This window comes from Diabrotica virgifera, chromosome 3 (genome assembly GCF_917563875.1).
Source record: "Diabrotica virgifera virgifera chromosome 3, PGI_DIABVI_V3a".
NCBI lineage: Eukaryota > Metazoa > Arthropoda > Insecta > Coleoptera > Chrysomelidae > Diabrotica > Diabrotica virgifera.
Window position 1 is genome coordinate 264,638,829 of NC_065445.1, and position 22,103 is coordinate 264,660,931.

General features: G+C 32.0%; 1 protein-coding gene across 1 annotated transcript; it reads right to left on the reverse strand.

The window, feature by feature from the left end:
- Positions 1-9,823: 9,823 nt before the first annotated feature.
- On the reverse strand, positions 9,824-10,384 carry LOC126882741 (uncharacterized). The gene has a single exon (XM_050647730.1). It carries the CDS (start codon positions 10,382-10,384, stop codon positions 9,824-9,826), a length of 561 nt encoding a protein of 186 aa, XP_050503687.1.
- Between the last annotated feature and the right edge of the window lie 11,719 nt (positions 10,385-22,103).

Consider the following 22,103-nt stretch of genomic DNA (forward strand, 5'->3'; position numbering starts at 1 on the left):
TAGCAATATTCACCCCCTGTATAATTGTAGTGATTATTTGACATCAGAAAATCAGTTTATGTTCAAGTGATTTCTAATTTTAATATAGTCTATTATTGTTAAAAATTATTAATCTAGCAAAACGTTTAATTTTAGCTAACACAGGGTTGGTCGAAACTAAATGAGTGTTTTCTCAAAGTTTGAGAGTATGAGTTTTCTCAAACGGAGCAGCCTGTAATGTCTATAATGAGCATTGTAATGAAATGCTATTGTATGGCACTTTATTATTTCCCACCCTGCCAGTGAGAACTGAATTTATTTTTGAAATCCCTAACTTTATGTCTTTAATTATTTTAAATATTGTAAACGATTAAAAAACAATCAAATTAAATTGAAATGAATAACCAGTGTATATCTTCCACATTTACTTCATATTTAACGTAGCCTGTACCATAACATTGCACAGATTATTATCCCTGTATAGCAACGATATACCATGAATGTGACTTCATACTTGAGAAATGTCCTATATCCAGTCTCACAAAAAAAAGGGATTCCTCAAACATAATATATATGCAGACAAAATCAGCCAAAGTGATTTGCGATATCTAATTAAAGGCCGTACCAAGTTGGTTTTGTTGAATATAGCATGAAAGCACGACGATACTTTAGTGATAAGCGTATTTTTCGTAGTAGCTATAGTATGTTGTTTTATATTATGTATTACCTATATTAAATTAGTTTTAGTATGTTTCGTTTATCTAAAAAAATGTAAAACAAACAAAAATTCTGTTTTTCTTGTAGTTGTTTTTTCGTATAGATATTGTTTTATATTGTAGTAAATTGAATTTAGTTTTAGTATGTTCCGTTTGTTTGTAGAATTATATTTAATTAGATTTGCTTTAATTACTAAAATAAATAAATTTTCAATTATATTTTATGTATTTGTGGAAAAGGAAACCTAGCATTAGCGGACACATTTCTATAACGGCCAATTGTTTTCTATTTTTAGTGGCCGTTATTGTCAGGTTTTACTGTACCAATAATATTTTATTAAATTATGAAATATTATTTAAATAAAAATTTACAAACTTGATAAAAGAAAGTTTGCTTAGAATTTACTCCTCTATCTAATTATGGGGTTATTTTTAATAAAATAGTGTTCACCCATGAGAAGGGGTAACATGCACCCCCAGGATAAAAGCGCAAGTTGGTACCACATCATTTTTGTTTCTTGAGGTATCCTCTAACTACTTACCAATTTTCATTAAAATTGATGGAGGTTCAACGAAATCAGGGGTGAAAACCTTCAGTGACTGCCTTTTTGGGAATATAAAAGAATAATTTTTTTCGTGATTGTCGATTTGCTAATTTTCTGATTTTTGGTTGCTATAAGGTTTAAAAAATTAATAAAAATTATAAACCATGCACATAAATGTAAAAAACTATTTATTTTACTTAATTAAACAAGATTGCTTGAGCCAGAATGCTGAAATCTGCATTTTTATCAATAAAAAAAGGTGGATTTCACCCCTAAAATGCAGAAAGCGCAACTTGGTGCCATATCACTTTTGTTTTTTGAGGTATCCTCTAACTAATCAACAATTTTCATGAAAATCGATGAAGGTTCAAAGAAATCGTGGGTGAAAACATTCAGTGACTACACTTTCAGAAATATAGAAGAATAAGGTTTTCGTGATTTTCGACTTGTTAATTTTCGGATTTTTGGTTGCTAAAAGGTTTGAAACATTAAAAAAAATGTAATTCATGCACATAAAGATAAAAAAAATATATTTATTTTTCTTAATTAAACGAGATTACTTGCGCCATAATGCGGAAATCTGCATTTTTTACAATTTAAAATGCAAAAGCGCAAGTTGATGCTATATAACTTTTATTGCTTGAGGTATCCTCTAACTACTTACCGATTTTCATGAAAATCGATGAAGGTTAAACGAAATAGGAAGTGGAAACTTACAGTGACTGCACTTTCAGAAATCTAAAAAATAATTTTTAAAAAAGGGGTGTATTTCACCCCTAAAATGCAAAAAGCGCAAGTTGGCACTATGTCACCTTTGTTCCTTGAGGTATTCTTTAACCACTCACCAATTTTTATGAAAATCGATTGAGGTTCAACGAAATCTGAGGTAATAACTCATATCCACCTTCATTGACTCCACTATATGGGTTTGTCGTATCACGAAATTGGCCGTCGTGTTATTTGTACGGCAATGACAGTTATGCGAGTGTGTCGTGTGTGGAAACGAAGGTAGAGGAACACGAAGAAGACCAACTGGTCAACCGAGGTGTACCGCAGGGCGTCAAGATGGGCGCTTTACTCTGCGAGACTCCTGGCTCTGCGAGACCGTTTTGCTACTACGCGTCAAATCGCTGAACAATGGTTTGGAGTAGAAGGTAGACTTGTTACTATACGTACCCTATACCGTAGCATTCGAGCCTTTGGATTGTTTTTATTACTCCCACGATGAGTGCTTCCTTTGACTGAGGACCACTGTCATCAACGTTGGAATTGGTGCAGAGAACGGCAGCATTGGGTGGCAAAATGGCATATTGCAGCATTCAGTCACGGATTGCAACGAACGAAATCGCATAGATGCCCTAGCGGCAACTGCTATCAAAAGACTAAGTTTTCAATAAGTTTTCTGTAAGTATGTCCTAGATGAAGACTAAGTTTTCACTCTGATGGCATATAAAACAACATAATGCTACTCTACATCCCACCAGACTGAAAACAATGGGAACCTTCTCTGGTTACACCTCCGAGGCTTCTACAATTTGAAAGCCATACGGATGCTAAGACTAAGGAAGGTGAGGAAATTTTACAATTAATAATTCACGTCTCATCTGCTCAGCGCGGTAAAGTTCCAACGATAATGGTTCCCTTCGTACTCCCATCAGAGTAAACATGTAAATAAAAAATGAATAACCATTTTCAATTTCGTTGCAAAACGAAAATACATCCGCAGCATATTCTAGTCCAATCAGACAGTGCAGCAAGCATCTCTACCGGTTTCGAAACTTATTAGTCTCTCATCAGGAGGCACATATGCTCTCTCTGATCCAACCAAAACAAACCCCGGCGTGCAGTCACGGATTGCAACGGGCGAAATGGCATAGATGCCCTAGCGGCAACTTAGTCTTTTTTTAATATTTTATCAGTTACCAATATATAATTTGAGCTTGTTTCATTTTAAATCATTTTTTTTTAGTTGTTACTGCAGCCCGATTGCCCGTCCTCTCATATGCACTTTATTAACAATTAAAAAGCAATGTTTTAGAATAAAACGATCCAAAAAATCTTATGGCAAGCTACTAGAAGAAGAGTTGAGCTTGAATTTAGGTACATTCAAAGGTAATTTCAAAAATTATATTTTTTACTTATGTTTTTAAAATTTGAAAATCGTCATTATTAGATTTTCTTTTCAGTTTTAAATTGTTTTTTACTCGAAAACTATTAACTTGAGAGAAAAATTACAAAAAATCTTTTTGGTTCCTAAAGATCCAAAGAACGTAAAATAATGTCTACCCGAGCAGAAAAAATTGATTTTTATAATTTGTTTAATTTTTTTTAAATAAATTATGGCTTATTATAACTACGAAATTATGGCATTTAGTTATAGGGAGTATAACATAAAAAATAATCAGTATTTCTTAAGGACTTAAAAACGCAAAAAATATACGTGGTATTCTATTTGAAATAAGAAAGTTTATTAGATTTCCAGAAAAACAAAAGATCTGACAACAATGTAATTACCACTACAATATCGGCCACATTAGAAAACCCCTATCTAACAAAATCTATAAAAATGGTGCAAGCCGTTTTCGAGATAATTGAGTGTTTCCATACATAAAACTCACTCTGTATTTGGAACTGGGTAGGGGATATGGAGCAGAACTGTAGCAGTCCCTTTGGTGTCTTAAATGGACTACATATTCTATTGCCCCTTTTGATAGATACTTTGTTATTCCTGTAGAGTTATTTTACTGCTTTCATTATTATTAGTGTAATTTAGATGTCTTCCATTGCTTCCCATAACCTGGTTCTAGGTATCATCATTATAGGCCTTCTTAACATCTATAAAATACCGAGGAAGGATCTATTGTTTGCCATTTTTTTTCTATGAGTTGTTCGACCGTGTAAATGTGATCTACCTTACGGGGTCTTCTCCGATTTTTTAAATGTAACAGCCTAAAAATATTTGGGCCTGTGCTTGATGAAGCAGCAGGACAATAGCAGGACAATGAAGCAGCAGACATCATAAAAGAAATAAATTCCAGAACACTTCAATGGGCAAGGTACCTCAGAAGACATTCTGCCCTTGACTCCGGTGGCGAAATAGTATAGCAGGAGATCTGAAAGCTATGGGCGTGAATAATTGGATAGATATTGCTCAGAACAGAGAAGAGTGGAGGCATGTTATCGAGTCGGTTAAAACCCACGAAGGGTTGTAACGCCACGTATTAATAGTTCAAGTAATGAAGCTTAATATAGGACAAAACCTCGCAATTTTTACAGAATAGATCGATTTGCTTGAAAATTTGAGAATAAGTAGTGGATAGTCCAAGGATCAACATTTATATGATGCCGAAAGGCGCTTTTACCATGGGGGTGGTTGCCACCCTATCTCGGGGGTGGAAATTTTATATTATATTTAGACTGCAAAAGTTGATAAAAACATTCATTCTAAGCAAAAAATGTTCTATACATTTTTTTGATAAAATTAATAGTTTTCGATTTATTCGCTATCGAAAGTTTTATATCGAAAAAATCAGTGTTTTTCGATATAGACTCATTTACAATTCACTCAATTTTTGCCGTAGAAAAAATTTTTTCAAACGAGCTTCTTGGAAATTAAATAACCTACAATTTCATATTTAAATATTTTTTCATATCTCTGATGTTAATCTTTCTATTCTGAAGAAAATGGCATTTTTCACCAAACTACAAAAATTCGTTATTCGCTTTTAACTCCAGTTTTATAAAAACTTAGCATTATAAGCCCGTCAAATTTCTAGAATCTATTAATGATACATAAACAAAGAAGAATAAATAAGGCCAATGACTAAAAACACCGCTAACTGACATTATTATGCTTCAAATTGGATTTCTCTTTTTTTTTTTTTTAATTTATTGATTTTTTGATCTTTAAGCCTATTGATATTAAATCTTTGTAAAATATTCAGTCGCAAAAAGAGGTGACTTTGAAAGGGTTGGTAAAGGTGGTTTTTGCATGTTGTTACAAGTTTTAATTGTCAATAGCTCACTCAATTTTTGACGTAGAAAAAACTTTTGCAAATCATTTTCTTGGGAATTAAATAAGCTACAATTTCATATTAAAACATTCTTTTGTATCTCTGATTCTAATCTATCTATTCTGAAGAAAAGGCCATTTTTTTCTCAAACTAGAAAAATTCGTTATTGGCTTTTAACTCCATTTTTTTTAAACTAATCATTGTAAGCCTATCAAACTTTTAGAGCCTATTAATAATACATAAATAAAGAAGATCAAATAAGGTCAATTAGGGAGTTGCTTCCGATCACTTTTTCGCTGAAAAAAATAGGGACTGATATTCTTTTCAGTATAAGTCACTTAATTTTTGAGCTAGAGATCTTTGTTTTATTTCTTGAGATAGAGATTTTTAAATACTTTGAATTAGTTTGAACAAGGTATCCTCGAAAAATGCATATATTTCCCGTCTTTTGACTTTGAAACTACAATATTTAGCATTTGACAAAGAAAAGCTGAACATATAATAAACTATAGCTCGATTACTATTGGCTTAAAGAAAATTAAGAAAAACGGTTTTGTTTATTTTTTCAAAAGGTACATTTGTGTTAAGTAAAGTTGTTTTGATAAAACGAAAACTTTTGGAGTTATTAGCAGAAAAATAATTAAAAACATTGATTTTTCGATATAAAACTAACACATTCAATAGCGAATAAATCGAAAACTAATAATTTTATCAAAAAAATGTATAAAACCTTTTTTGCTTAAAATGAATGTTTTTACCAACTTTTTCGGTCAAAATATAATAAAAAATTTCCGCCCCCGAAATGGGGTGGCAACAACTTCCTGGGAAAAGCGCATTTCGGCATCATAATATAGGTTTTGATCCTTGGACTCATGTCCATATCCACTACTTATTCTCAAATTTTCAAGCAAATCGATCCATTCTGTAAAAATTGCGAGGTGAAAAGCTTCGGTTCCCGGACTATAAGTAAGTTCAAATCGTATATTTAAAATTGTCTCCCTCCCTCGTATCCAATTTTTTGTCGCGCCGCTGTGCGCAAAAAAAGGATACGTTTGCCTGCTTAATTAAATGAGTACATTAATTTGTCAACAGCCTAACGAAACTCAATTAACTTTTTTAAACAGAACAAATTATGGCCTTGGAACTTCTCCAAAACGGAAAAGAAAAGTAATTATTGACCGACTACTATATATTCTTTTAATTAAGTTATTTAAATTAGGAACTTCCTAGATTGCTGGAGGTGTTTGCAAAGTAATATTAAAAAAAATGTAAGAAAGTAAATCCACCGATCGTTTGACGAAAGCCATGACCGGAACAAGTTTTTTTTATTTTTTGATAAACACGAAATAATTTTTGGTCACTGTTATCTTTTACAATCAGATCTTGTTAGAATATGAATAATAATATTTATATGTAATTATGTGTCCAAAAAGCCAAAAAAGGCCAAAAGGCAAAACAAAAAAATTGGAAAAGACTGTAAGACTTGTACACACTTCTAAGTAGGTCAAACCGGCAAACGAGTGTATGTTCTCAAAAAAACTGATAGTGTGTAAAAATGTTTTATTATGAGATAAGTACTTTCAACACATAACGTGCCATCATCAGAGTTTCCTAAAAGGACATTTAAGATAAGGTTATTTTATACAGTATGTCCCTGTAAGTTGTATCCATATGGAAAACTTTTTTATTATTAATTTTACGAAAAAAAGTTGTTTTTTTATAAAAAGCTCTGCGTGGCCCAAAACCTAAGATTTCACCATCAAATATAAAATTTTTTGAATATTATACGAGGTATGTCAAAAAGTTTGAATTTCACTCAAGAGTAAAACAGCTTTGTTTTTCACAATATTGAACATTGCTATTATGAAAAGTTGTTTGGAATTAAAAACTATTTTCTAGTATGCAATTACATCCTTCTAATTTGAAAAAAAAAATTTTTGAAGAATTAGGGATGTCATTATTTTCCGTTATTTCAATTCAGATAACTCTTTTATTATTAATTTTACGAAAAAAAGTAATTCCTTATAAAAAGTTCTGGATGGTCTAAAACCTAAAATACAACCATCTTATATCAAATTTTATCAATTTTATACGAAGTATGTCAAAAAAGATAAATTTAGATCAAAAGTAAAGTACCTTTATAGTTCAGAATATTTCAATTAGAAGGATGTAATTACATACTGAAACATAGTTTTTAATTCTAAATAACTTTTCGTGATAACAATTTTCGATATTGTGAAAAATAAATGCATTTTACTTTTGAGCGAAATTCATATTTTTTGACATAACTCGTATAAAATTGATAAAATTTGACATAAGATGGTTGTATTTTAGGTTTTAGACTATGCAGAACTTTTTATTAAGAATCACTTTTTTTTCGTAAAATTAATAATAATAATCTGAATTGAAATAACTGAAAATAATGTTAGTTATCCATAATTTTTCAAAAAAATTTTTTTTTTAATTAGAATGATGTAATTGCATACTAGACTGTAGTTTTTAATTCCAAACAACTTTTCATAATACCAATTTTCAATATTGTGGAAAATAAAGCTACTTTACTCTTGAGTGAAATTCAAACTTTTTGACATACCTCGTATAATATTCAAAAAAATTGATATTTGATGGTTAAATCTTAGGTTTTGGACCATGCAGAGCTTTTTATGAAGAATAACTTTTTTTCGTAAAATTAATAATAAAAAAGGTTTCCATATGGATACAACTTACAGGGACATACTGTATAAAAAATAGGTAATAGGAATCTGAAATTTTACCGGACGTAAATCCCCAATCATCCTAATGAAGTTCGAAGGTTAACGCAAGAAATGAAAAGCAAGTCCCCGAAGGCGATGAAATATTGGCAGATGCCTTGTAAATGGATGGAAAAAATTATGGGAGGTCCTTGCCAAACTATTCACTAGATATCTGCAGGAAGCAATAAAACCAACTTAGTGGTATATCGCAGAAATTATCCTACTTCATAAAAAAGGTGATGCTACCGTCCTCAGAAATTACTGGCCCATAAGTCTACTTTCTAGGCCTAGAACAAGCGGGTTTTAGAAAAGGCTATGGAACAAACGATCAGCTACTGGTATGAAAAAATCTTATAGAAAAATGTACTGAACATAATAAACCACTAGCTTTAATATTTGTGGACTATGAAAAGACCTTTGACATCATAGATCAACAAAAAATTCTGGAAGCCTTGACAGAATGCCCAATTGACTATCGGTATATAAATATAATTAAACACATATACCAAAACGCAGCAGCCAGTATTAGAACCGGTTCACATGAAAGGCGCTTAACGCGCGTTTCGATAACGCACGATTACAACTACATACATTTGGACATCTAGGCTATTAGTGCACCCTATGAAACGCACAGCTGAATCTTATGTTTGTGAGTCACAGTGTTGCCATGCCATTTCTTTCATAATTTCAATCAATGTTAAATGTTATAAACAAGAATAATAGAATAAGAACGTTTACTTCTCCGTCATTATACTAGGTAAAATGACAAATGAGGTGTCAAATGAAAGCTTATAATCCAAGGATAGTACTAAAGGAGAGAAATTAGACCTAGATTGTCTGTCCCTCAAAAAATAAGCGTTATATTGGGTATTTCTAATGTCGACATTAAAAGTGGCACTATTTTTTTTTCTATAAAATATTTTGATCTAAAACTTACCAGAAAACTTCTTTGTACTCTCTACTTTCAAATAAACGTAATTAAGAAGCTAAATTTTAAACTTTGTCACACAACTTTTGCGATTAAACTTTGCAATGCACAAATCTGCACCTTTTTTTTTAAATTCATAACCTTTATTATGATAAGAATAAAAACTTGAAGCAGGTACCTTTGCCTTCAGAAATGTTAGAGCTATATACTGTAAAAATTTCAGAAAAAAATATTAAGATGGAACAGAGTTGTAGCGAGGTAAACGCAAAAAACGTGATTTCATTTTTTTTGTATTTTTAGGTTAAAATTGCGATTGTGACAATGTTCCCCCACATAAAATTCAAAATAAACCTCATTTTCGTTTTCAGCACCCTCGAAAATATAAAGTATGAATAAAATTAGCCATTCACCCCTCCGTGGTCAGTACAGTTCACCAAGAATAGCTGAAAGTCTGAAATTCTAACTGCCTGCGCGAACAATGAAGTGAGAACGCACTCGGAAGGAAAAAGATAGCCTGTACGCGCGGGTGAACTTTAAAATATAGGTACAATCGGAGACACAAATATAGAAACGTAAAGTTTGAATAGTTTCTAATAGGTCCCGTACACAATTATTATTACTGTCATTACTTTTCTTCAGTATATTTGTAGTATTTTTTTACAAAGTGAGATGTAATAAAATAGATCCAACAAAAACCGCTTGTGTTGCTATAAATTATGGCATTATAAACCAAAAATTATTTTTATATTGACTATTTATACTTTATATTACCATTATATTGACCAAAAGGTTTCAGAGAAAAAGGGCGTAAGCAGTAGGGTAATAAAGTAGTAATAAAATCGTCTATTGCAATACTAAATAGAAATTAGATGTTCATGTGACATTTTTTTCAGCGACATATTGCTTCATAGAAGCCCATACTAACTCTATAGGATTCAAATCCGGATAATATCTTGGGTAACCGTAAAACTGAATGTCCTTTATCCTCGAGTATTTTGTCAATTTCATAGGTTTTAAACAGAGGTTTGTGTAATTTTATAATGTCGTATAATTCAAATTTCAACATGTCATCTGTAAAGGAAATATTTCGCGTTGTCAGCCACTGCTGCATTTCTGCTTTCCTGGAAGATATAGTTGGACATTTCTCAGTTTGTACGTTGTGATACGGTGCATTATCAATCACTAAAACGCTGTTAGGGGGCAAATTTGGTATCAGTTTATCCTGAAGCCACTTTTTGTAATTGTCGTAGTTCATTGCATCATGATAATCTCCTGTTTTTCTAGTAGCTTTATAGCGCAGATAAGAGTTTTTAATAAAACCACTTTCACCTCCAGCATGCACTATCACAAGCATCTGTCCTTTAGATACTGGTTTTTGTATGCCCTTGTTTGAACTATCAGACCAGCTCTTTTGGTAGGTATGAGATGAATGGACGTATGTTTCATCCATGTATATAATTGGGCGATTTGCGTTCCTGTAACGTTTCATACTACGTAAGAAATTCAGTCTAAGATGTTGAATATTGGGCTTTTTCATTAATAATTTTCTATTAGTTCTGGTTTTTCGCCAACGAAATCCCATCTTTCTAATTACTGTTCGTAGGCTTTTTATGGAACCGGAGTAGTTGTACTCCTCTGCAAATGTTCTGTGTATGCGTTTCACTATTGGGACTTGTTTTTGTGTTATACAAAAATCCATTATATAACGTCGAAGACGCCCTATATCAAAATCGTCCAAGCACGTTTTTGAAGCGCTTTTTTTTTCTCTTTTTGTTTGGAGTTACAAATGAGGAATATTCGCTGCTTAAACTAACACCTGTTGCCAATACCACACGTTCCTGCACTTTTGTCAAATCTCTACACGGTTCATTGTTTTTCGCTTCATTTATCATAAAATGAATCACGTTTGCTATCACTTCCCGTGTCTGATTATTTAAAACTTTTCCCTTCAGATTCGATTTAAACAAAATTTGCAAATTTTAAATTGATTCTCCTTTGCGGTTCGTACTTACAAAAAATATTTCGCAGACTGTACCGACCTGTTCACATTACAAACGGTAGATATTAAGTGAACGCTCAGTGCGAGATCCGTCGGATGACGAATGCGCATCATGGGCGTGGTTATTTTCAGACTTTCAGCTATTCTTGGTGAACTGTATCTTGAAAACTAAGCCCTTTTTTGAGGGTGTCTCGCTCGTGTATAATATCACAAAAAATTGTAACGTGATAGTATGAAAAAATAGAGGATACGGCAACGGTGTTACAAGTGATGGTCGGATCGAATGCCAAAATCTACACAGACATATTAGGGTGCACTAATAGCCAAGATGTCCAAATACATGTCCATACAGGACATCTCCAAATACAAATCATGTCCAAATACTTAAGATCGTTGACATGCTAACGCGCGTTTTAGGTCATTAAAACGCGCGTTGGCATGTGAACAGTCTCAAGTAAAATATATGTAGTTGTAATCGCGCGTTATCAAAACGCGTGTTAAGCGCTTGTCATGAGAACGGGCCCTTTGAGTGAATAATCGTCAAACCCAGAAATCTCCGATACGACGTGGAGTACGTCAAGGACATCATATCGCCGAAACTCTTCACTGCGCTTTTGGAATATATAGGGTATTCCAAAAGTAGTGGAACGGTCGAATATTTCGCGAACTAAACATCGGATCGAAAAACTGAAAAATACGTGTTCAATAATTTTCAAAAATCTATCCAATGACACCAAACGCCAACCCCCACTACACCCTCTGCAGGTGGGGTGGGGGTAACTTTAAAATCTCAAATACGAACCCCTAGTTTTTCTTGTAGATTTGGATTCGTTACGTAAAAGTAAGCAACTTTTATTCAAGATATTTTTTCGAACTGTGGATAGATGGCGCTATAATTGGGAAAAACCATTTATCCTGATACCATACGTAAATTATAGAAACGGTCTAATATCTCGAGAAATACACTTCCAAATGAGAAACCAAAAAACAGGTTTTTAATATTTTTCGAAAACCTATCGACAAACACCAAAAGCGACCCTCCAACCCACCCCCTGTTGACGGGGTGGGGGGTAAATTTAAAATCTTAAATAGCAACCCCCACTTTTTATTGCAGATTCGAATTCGCCATGAAAAATTAAGCAACATTTATTCGAAACATTTTTTAAAATTGCTGATAGATGGCGCTAATAAATCGTATTTTTCCAATTAAAGCGCCATCTATCAACAATTCTAAAAAATGTTTCGAATAAATGTTGCTTAATTTTTCATGACGAATCTGAATCTGTAATAAAAAGTGGGGTTGCTATTTAAGATTTTAAAGTTACCCCCCACCCCACCTCCAGGGGGTGGGTTGGAGGGTCATGTTTAGTGTTATTCGATAGGTTTTCGAAAAGTATTAAAAACCTGTTTTTTGGTTTCTCATTTGGAAGTGTATTTCTCGAGATATTAGACCGTTTCTATAATTTACCTATGGTATCAGGATAAATCATTTTTCTCAATTATAGCGCCATCTATCCACAGTTCGAAAAAATGTCTTGAATAAAAGTAGCTTACTTTTACGTAACGAATCCAAATCTGCAAGAAAAACTAGGGGTTTCCGTTTGAGATTTTAAAGTTACCCTCCACCCCACCTGCAGGGGGTGTAGTGGGGGTTGGTGTTTGGTGTTATTGGATAGATTTTTGAAAATGATTGAAAACGTATTTTTCAGTTTTTCGATTCGATGTTTAGTTCGCGAAATATTCGACCGTTCCACTACTTTTGGGACACCCTGTATATGTTACAGTTCAAGTTGATTCTTAGTTGGAGTTGACTTTTTCTAGTTCGAGTCAACTCCAACTGAAACGAGCAGTAAAAGTTGATTTGAAAAATTTAAATCAACTTTTACTAGTTGAAGTTGACTCTTCCTAACTCTTGTTATTAAAAGTAGATTATATAATTTATACGAATATAATCTCACGTGCATATTTGATGAGTGTGCGTCTCTTTGTTTTGACCGTTTCAACTACTTATTAGTCCAGACTGTAACGTCGTCGCATTTAGGTAAATTATTCTGATTCGATTTTTTTTTGCACAAACTTACTCAAACAAATACATCCTTATAACAAATACACAGTGTCAGGCGATACCGCGGTCAAAAAATTGTTCAACTAATTTTTGTTAACCAAATTCACAACAATAATTCTTATCTAGTATACCTCATATTATGTATAAGTTTTTATTGTGTGAAAATTGTAAATATAGATAGCAGTACATGAAGGGTTTAAAGTGTGCCTGAAGTAATAATATATTTCAAATGAGATTTACTTTTTAGCACACTTTCATATAATCAAATATCCTTAACTTTCGCCTTGTCATGGTGATGACATGTGAGCAATAGGCCATTTCAAGACTTTGACGTTTATGACACTAATTGAAAGCTGGAAGGCAAACATTGAAATTATTTATATTTGTACCGCATTGAGTTTCTTAAGTATTTTACGTTTAATAGTTTTTTTATAAAATAGTTATTGTTGTTATAAAATAGTGGTTTATATAATTGTTTTTATATAATAGTTTAATCGTTGTATAATAGTTTTTTATAGTTGTATTTTCCGAACATTTTGCTGTTGACTTCTGTAGCTTCTAGCTGTAGAAGTACTTTAACGACTGTATTTAGTTGTAAGCAGTGAATAAATAAACATAAGTAAATATTTTCAAAAGCTTTTGGTATATAGATCCATTTTCCCTCAAGGGGTATGAGTTAACCTACAGTAGAAAAAGTTTTTCAAGGGTGACAACATGGACAAATATAGTTACTTACATGGACATAGATTTTTTTGTATTTGGAGCTTAGTGATAGTTTTTACACAGGTCAACAAATGAAGGCATTCAAGAGTTTAAATTCTTACAAATATTTTGAGGTAGGATTTGTATATAATTGTGGAGCTATAAAAATAAATAATTTCATCATAGTGGTTCACCCCAGATATCTTAAAAAATTGACCTTTTAAAGAATTTGTACAGTCGGAAAAATGAAAGAATACCCATGAACGGTCACGTCAAACAGGTACAATCACATATTTTGTATTTGCTGTTCTTTTTCTATAAATAACAAACGATAGAGATAGATTAATTATGTTAATAATATGTGATCGTTCATAGGTACTCTTTCATTTCTCCGACTGTACCTGCAGTGAAAAAATTTCAAGAGAAGAAACTGAGAATCTGCCGGAAGAGGTGAAATGTTTTTTGATTTTAGACAACGCTCCTGCTCATCCCTCTGAAAATATTCTATGATCAAAACATGGCAACTTTAGTTGTATGTTTTTGCCAAAAAATACATCGCTTATTCAACCCATGGATCAGGAAATAATTTTAGCAACAAAATGAATATATCGCAGAAAGTTTTTAGATGAAGTAATTGTATGATGAAGATAACACAGAAGATACAAGAGGGCAGCATACTTTGCAAAACTTAACTGTTACAATTTGAAATCAACAATTTGTTAAGTTTGCTACAGCATGGAAAGGCAGTTATTAAGGGGTTACATAGGTCTTGCGGGTAAAAAAACTGGCTTTAAAAAAATTATATCTTGGAAACTAAAAATTATTTTTATTTATAATTGGAACATGTAAAAGTATAGTACACTCAAAAAAATTTCAGCCAAATATATTCATTTTTGTAGAGTTGACTGCAATTTTTCGACAACAGCCCTTTTTTGTGGTGAGCAGCATAACAAGTCCAGTCTCATCTGAAATTTCTTGTAGTTTATACCTCTGGTTAGTGAATGAACAAAGATTTTTTTATTAGATGAGGTCATTTTTGTTTTATCAAAAAAAAAACTACTTTAAAAATGAGAAAAATTGGGGTCAAAAATGTGTTTAAACTTATGTAATATCTTCAAATTTCATTTTTTTTAATTCCTTCGTTCATTTACTAGCCAGAGGTATAAACTACAAGAAACTTTTTGATTTCAAATGAGACTGGACTTAGTTTTGCTGTCCACCGCAAAAAAACTTAAACTCTACAAAAATGAATATTTTTGGCTGAAACTTTTTTTGAGACTACCTTAAGTACTATACTTTTACATGTTCCAATTATAAATAAAAATAAATTTTAGTTTTCGAGATATAATTTTTTTTAAAAGTCAGTTTTTTTACCCCTAAGACCTATGTAACCCCTTAAAAAAATGTTTGATGGCCAAGATGCATACATATATTTAGAAGGAAAGTTCCTAATTTCTGTAGTATAATACATAATACCGAAGAGGAAGTAGCTCTAAGCGCCGGACTCCACTTGCGATTTGTAGTCGTGAAGATTGAACACATTCTTTCAAATAGAAGTCAATCCATGATTATTTAGTTACAAATGGATTGACTTGTATTTGAAACAATGTGTTCAATCTTCCTGATTACAAATCGCAAGTGGAGTGCAGTGCTAATAACACCAAAATATTCCATATGAAGGTACACAGACATTGAAAAATTCCTGGAATATCCCCGAAAACACGTTTCCTGAACATCCCAGGAAAATCCTGTGTCAGCATTTTAAACATTACTTGAATGTCTTATTGGAACATTCCATGAATGTCCACGAATGTTCTTTGGACATTCAAAATATATTTTGTAGACATTCCCTGGATATACCAGAAATACAGTGATGAGCGCTCTAATAACCTGCAAAATAGCACAAAAGATGGAAAACGTATTAAGTAGTGAGATAAAAAGAAATGAAACTAGTCGAGCTGGGAAATTTAGCGATATTAACTTATACATTTAGATTGTATTGATTGTGTACCACCTTCAGACGTATCAGACGAGTTTGGAAACTACCACTGTCACAGTGACAGTTTTAGTTGACATACTCCTCTGATATGTGTAAAGGTGGGAAACAATCAATATAAAATAAAATTTAAAGGTTAATTTCGCTAAATTTCCCAGCTCGACTAGTTTCATTTCTTTTTATCTCACAACTAAATATGTTGCCCGTCTTTTGTGCTATTTTGCCGGTTATTAGGGCACTCATCACTGTACATCCTTGCTGATGTGACAATACCTCCTATCTGTTTTTTCATGAGTTTTGTAGGAGAGATGGAAAAACATGTTTTAAGGTCACCTCCTGTGTTCATATGTAAGTTTTGACTTGTTTTGTAGTTCATAGATAGTTTAATTTACTACAAAACAAGTCAAAAAATATCATATGAAAACAGGAGGTGACCCTAAGACAAGTTTTTAGTGTCTCTTACGAAACTCATGAAAAACAGATAGGATGTATTATTACATCACTGACGATATGTGGCCATACCAATTAATATATCCTTGATAAATATAAACATTTTTATTGAACAAAATCTTTTCATAAATTTTTTTAATGCAATTTACTGATATTCCTAAATATTTCAAAAAAATGTGTCACATTTGCTTTGTAAACCTTTCTTTTGCCTTTCGTAGCCACATATTCCGTTTCCTTCCTGGGTTTTTGTAGACCACTTCTCTCAGCTGATTCTAAAAAAAATAAAATAAATGGTAATTTTTCAATCCTTTACAATTAACAATCAGAAGAAATATTTACAGGTAATAATATGCATAAATAATAATATTTTGTATTTTGACAATGACGTCTGATTTGGAAGTCGAAAGATTAATAAAATTATTTTTTAAGTTAAATTGTGGCTTATTTCCCAATTAGAATAGTTAATTACAAAAATGCCTCAAATAACTAGCTTCAGAACAATAAATAATTCGTTTCATACAAACATTCGTCCAAAGTCAATTATACCTGTAGTATTTCCATGAAAAGCTTCTTTAAGTGAATTTTGCATAGTTTTCTTTAAAATATCTCTATCAGGCCAGAACACAAATTTTTTTAACCTAAGACACATTATATACAAAGTATTTTTGAAATAAGTTGATACCGGGTAGGGTGAAATACTAAACCTATATCCCAAATCTTTATAATCTAAGTTTAAGCTTAGTTTAGCTAAAGTAAGCAATACTTGATCACTTGGTGACAAAACAGTATTTTGATGGTATTTGATAAATGGTGTAATATACTTTAAAGCTATTTTAAAAACATTGTAATTTGCTAAACCAGTATAATTTTTAGTTTTGGCATCATCATTTTCTATACTTTCACAAGATAAAGCTAATTTCTTAAGCTGATATTTAAAATCCTGTGTTAATGTTAATGACATAAAATGTATTTGTTAATTTTTCCATTGTAATATATGTTTGACTATTTGGCAAAATCTTGTCTTCTACTAAACTAGCTTTTATACCAAATAACTACTATCTACCACTAACTATCCACTGTTTCTAAATCTACTAAAGTAACAGTAATGTATCATTAATGAAAAATGTGTAAAATCATAGACCTACCTAGTATTTGTAGAATATAAGACAGTCCAGTGTCTTATAAATCATTTCAAGAGGAATAAAAAAGCAATTTTTTCTTGTAGGTACCCTTTTCTTTTAATTCTCCTTTGGTACCTTAATTCCCATTTTAGATTTTGGGGAACTCATTTCATTGTGTTTATATACCCCATATTTATTAAAGGAACCCAATCTGGATTGTTATTATCAGTTAAGTCGGCTGGTTTTCCTACAAGATTAGACTGTTAACATCTTCAAAAATCGTTAATGTTCAAATGTTGTAACTTACCAGATATAAGATGATTACAGGGGAATTTCCATTTTGCTAGTAAAATCTTTATATTTTATTGCATTTTACCATTGTTGTTGTCTCTCAGATGATAACTATAACTTATTTAGTTAAATTGGTTCAGTTTTGTGCTTAGAATGTAGCACTGTTAAATTAATCTTTGTACAACAACTAAAATGATCTAAAACCATAAGAACCTGATAGAATAATATTCAATGTTTGCCTTCCAGTAGCCATATTGATTTAATTTTGACAGCATCTTGGAACGGCCTATAAATTATAAAAAAAGTTTTGACAGTTTTGTGGTTTGACTGATGTTTGAATTTTTAAATGTCAAAGTTCTAAAAAATTGTAAAATAGGAATGTATTCCAGTGACGAAGAGTTGCAGTTTTTCTATTTTTTTTTGGTAGATAAAATATTGTATGAAACTGTGCGTGAAGTACTTTTTGCGCACTTAGGCGATGTATAGCACTCGGCCCGCTCATGCTCTAAACATCGCGTGCGTGCGCAAAAAGCATACTTCACAAACTGTTTTATAAATAACCAAGTATTTAACTCCGGACAAATTTTTTTAGATTATTTTGGTCATTTGGAACAAAAAAGGTCTCTTGTGATTTTTTTCTAAAATTGACAGTTTTTTAGTTATACGAGATTTAAAATTTGAAAAATGCGAGATGACCATTTTTAAGGCTAAATAAGTGGATTAAAAACTATTCATTCAAAATCAAAGTTTAAAGGCCCCCCTACAAGATCCTGAAGATATTTTTGTCATTATTGTATTACTAAGCTGTTATTTTTAATTATCAACAATGAGCGCTAAAAGCGTATTGAGGCGGCCGTCAATGTGAGTGTGAGTAAGATCCTCCATTCCGACCGTCAAATGGTGCATCTCAGTCGCACTCACATTGACAGCCACCTCAATACGCTCCTAGCGCTCATTGTTAATAATTAAAAATAACAGCTTAGTAGTACAATAATGACAAATATTTCTTCAGTACCTTGTAGGGGGGTCGTTAAAATTTGATTTGGTGACTTTCTGACTTTCATAATAATAATTTTTAACTGAGTTATTAAGCCTTGAAAATGGATATTTTCGCATAAAAATCACAAAAGACCTTCTTTGCTCCGAACGACCCAAATTAATGATTTAAAAAAAGGTCCGAAGTGAATTTTTTTGTGAATTTGTTTAAAAAAAATTATTTAAACAATTTTTCGATTGCGGTACCACCTGACACCCTGTGGATTCGTTATAAGGACCTCTTTTTGAGTAAGATTGTGCAAAAAAATCGAACTGGAATAATTTACCTAACGGGGGCGACGATACAGCCTGGACTATAAATATCACGATTTGAACATAATATACAGTAACATTTAATTTCTAGAATCGGTTGTTTGTGTGAATCAACTTTTACTAAATGGCATTGGGAAGAGTACACTTTAACTAGTTGGAGTCTACTTTTACTAGTAAATGTTGAATAAAAATCTTCATTTTATATTCATAATCAACTTTTACTAAAACCAGCCGTTTGAGTCTACTCGAACTAGGAAAAGTCAACTCCAACTGGATAATCAACTTGAACTGTAACATATACAATATACACTCAGGTGCAAAAAAATCGATCCACTGAAAATTTGGTCATTTTTGATATCTCAAATTTCCTAAACCTGTTGTCCGATTTAAGTGATTTTTTTACCATGTTATAGCCTTCTTCATTAACAGTATCGCTGTAATAATATTGTTACTAGACAGGTATACTGTCATTGTATACTGGGTGTACGAATCAAACTGTTTTTTTTTCTCAAAGTTCGCATCACCCTGTGGACTATTCTAGCGTTTATAAAATACTGAAATTAAAACCCAACTATAGCCTCAGGTTTTCTTAACATTTTGTTTTTAGATTCATTCGCGCTTATGTTGCATAATAAAAAAGTTACGCACTTTAACAATTGGCAGTCTTCGTTAGCAGTACAGCGTGTTTCTAAATAAGTGCGACAAACTTTAAGGGGTAATTTTACATGACAAAATAATGACAGTATACTTTATAATCATGTGTCCGCAAACGCTGCGTTTCCGAGATACGGGATGTTCAATTACTTTTTACAAACTGACTATTTATTTAGTGCTTTAAAACCAGTTAAAATATGCACATCAAATTTGGTGGGTTTTAAGACGTACTTATTGCACATTTTTTGACATACAATTAAGAATGTTATATTCACCACTGGCGTGCATACGGGTAATACGGTTGGTTATAATACCCTTTTGCGCGCCAATGGCGAATATTAAATTCTAAGTTGTATGTCAAAAAATGTGCAATAACTACGTCTTCAAACACATGAAATTTGATTCGCATATCTCAACTGGTTTTAAAGAAATAAATAAATCGTCAGCTTGTAAAAAAAATTGAACATCCCGTATCTCGAAAACGAAGCGTTTGAGGACATATGCTTATAAAGCAAACTGTCATTATTTTCTCGTGTAAAATTACCCCTTAAAGTTTGTCGTACTTATTTACAAACACCCTGTACTGATGACGAATATGGCCAGTTGTTAAAGTACCTAACTTTTTTATTATTCAAAATAAGTGAATGAATCTAAAAACAGAATGTTAAGAAAGCCTGGGCTATAGTTGGTTTTTAATTTCAGTATTTTATAAATGCTACAATGGTCTACAGGGTGATGCGAACTTTGAGAAAAAAACACAGTTTGATTCGTACACCCGGTATACAATGACAGTTTACCTGTCTAGTAACAATATTACGACAGCGATATTGTTAATGAATAAGGATATAACATGATAAAAAATCACTTAAATCGGACAACATGTTTAGGAAATTCGAGATATCAAAAATGACCAAATTTTCAGTGGATCGATTTTTTTGCACCCGAGTGTATATACAGAGTGGGGCAAATAAAAGAGTCCACCTTGATATTTGGAAGTATTTGTTAGATTTTAAGAAAATAAAAAAACAGGTAAATTTTTTATCTAAGGGGGAGACTTTTTTACGGTACAAACATCTGTCATTTGTCAACTCCCTTCCTTCCACTCCCCCCCCTAATTTTTAAATAGGGAATAGGGGTCGTGTGACAGCTCATTTGAAAGGTAATTCAATTCTCTATTCAGTAATATTAACATTGACATAAACATGTATACAGGGTGTCCAAAAGAAATTATTGTGAATTAAATTAATTGACACAAAAAGAAGAATGTATGTAATTTATTTAACTCAAAATACATTCTACTGCTGACATAAAACAAACAAAATGTTTATTTGAAAAATAAACATTGTTTGTTGCTTAAATTCAATATTCAAGCTACCAAAAGGCAGATGGGTGGAAGCTTTAACATTGAAATTAAGCGAAAAGCAGTATCTATTTATCAAAAAACATTTTTTTATGTTTTGTGACAGCAGTAGAATGGATTTTGATTTAAATTAATTACATACATTCTTCTTTTTGTGTCAATTAATCTAATTAAAATATTTTTTTACACCCTGTATAAATAATTATATTAATATTTATATTACTGAATAGAGAATTGAATAATCTTTCAAATGGGCTAGAACACGATCCCTATTCCCCATTTAAAAATAAGTGGTGTGGAAAGTGAAAGGGAGGGGGTTGACAAATGACAGATGTTTGTACCGTAAAGATGTGTCGCCCTTAGATCAAAAATTGACCTGTTTTTGAAGATATTCTTCTTTAGGCGCGATTCGATTGAGGGTAAAATTGTACATAAATCTGCGCGTCTGCGCACACAGACAGTATGTAGTTCCTTGCTAATCTTTCAAGATAGGTATTTATGTATCTGTATCCGTGCAAATAAGTCATTAAAAAATATATTAGTGTTTTTAGTAAATGTATTATTTATTATAATTCTTGTGTTTTTGGATTTGTGTTTCTCTGTAGTAAAATATTTATTTTACACTACATAACATTTTTACACTACTTGTCGCCGTGTTGTGTAATTATATCCGAAACTTACATGTCAATTACAAGGACCTCGCTGGTGTAGTTGATAGGGCGTTAGCTCCGTGATTGGAATGACGCGGGTTCAAATCCTGGGCGATTCATATTTTTTTATATTTTTGGTTGTTTTAATAAAAAATTTTTGAAAGTGATAGATAAGAAAGTTAGTTTAATTTTTAAATAAAATACAAATAACCTGTTAAGTATATTTACTTCGTTGAAATTACCTATACAGGGTGTTTGGTAAAGAATGGGCCATAGCTTAACCTCAGGCTCCTGAGGTTAAAATAGGCCGATTTAAGCTAACTTACCTTAGTACAAAGTTTATAATAACCGAGATACAGGGTGTCAAAATTAAACTTTTTTTTTATTTATTATCGAATATTTCCTGACAGGTATGAGATAACAACATGAAATTGGGTATGTGGGGGTTTTTTGGGCCGATAAAACTAAATTCCCTACCAAAAATGATGTATTGCCCAGAGGGCGCCACATACGCCTTTCAGCACTCATTTATTACGTTCAATTTTTTTTTATCCCTCACTCTGTATAATTTTG

Excerpts from the sequence above, each read along its gene's own strand:
- LOC126882741 (XM_050647730.1), bottom strand. The coding sequence starts at position 10,384 with ATGGATGAAACATACGTCCATTCATCTCATACCTACCAAAAGAGCTGG.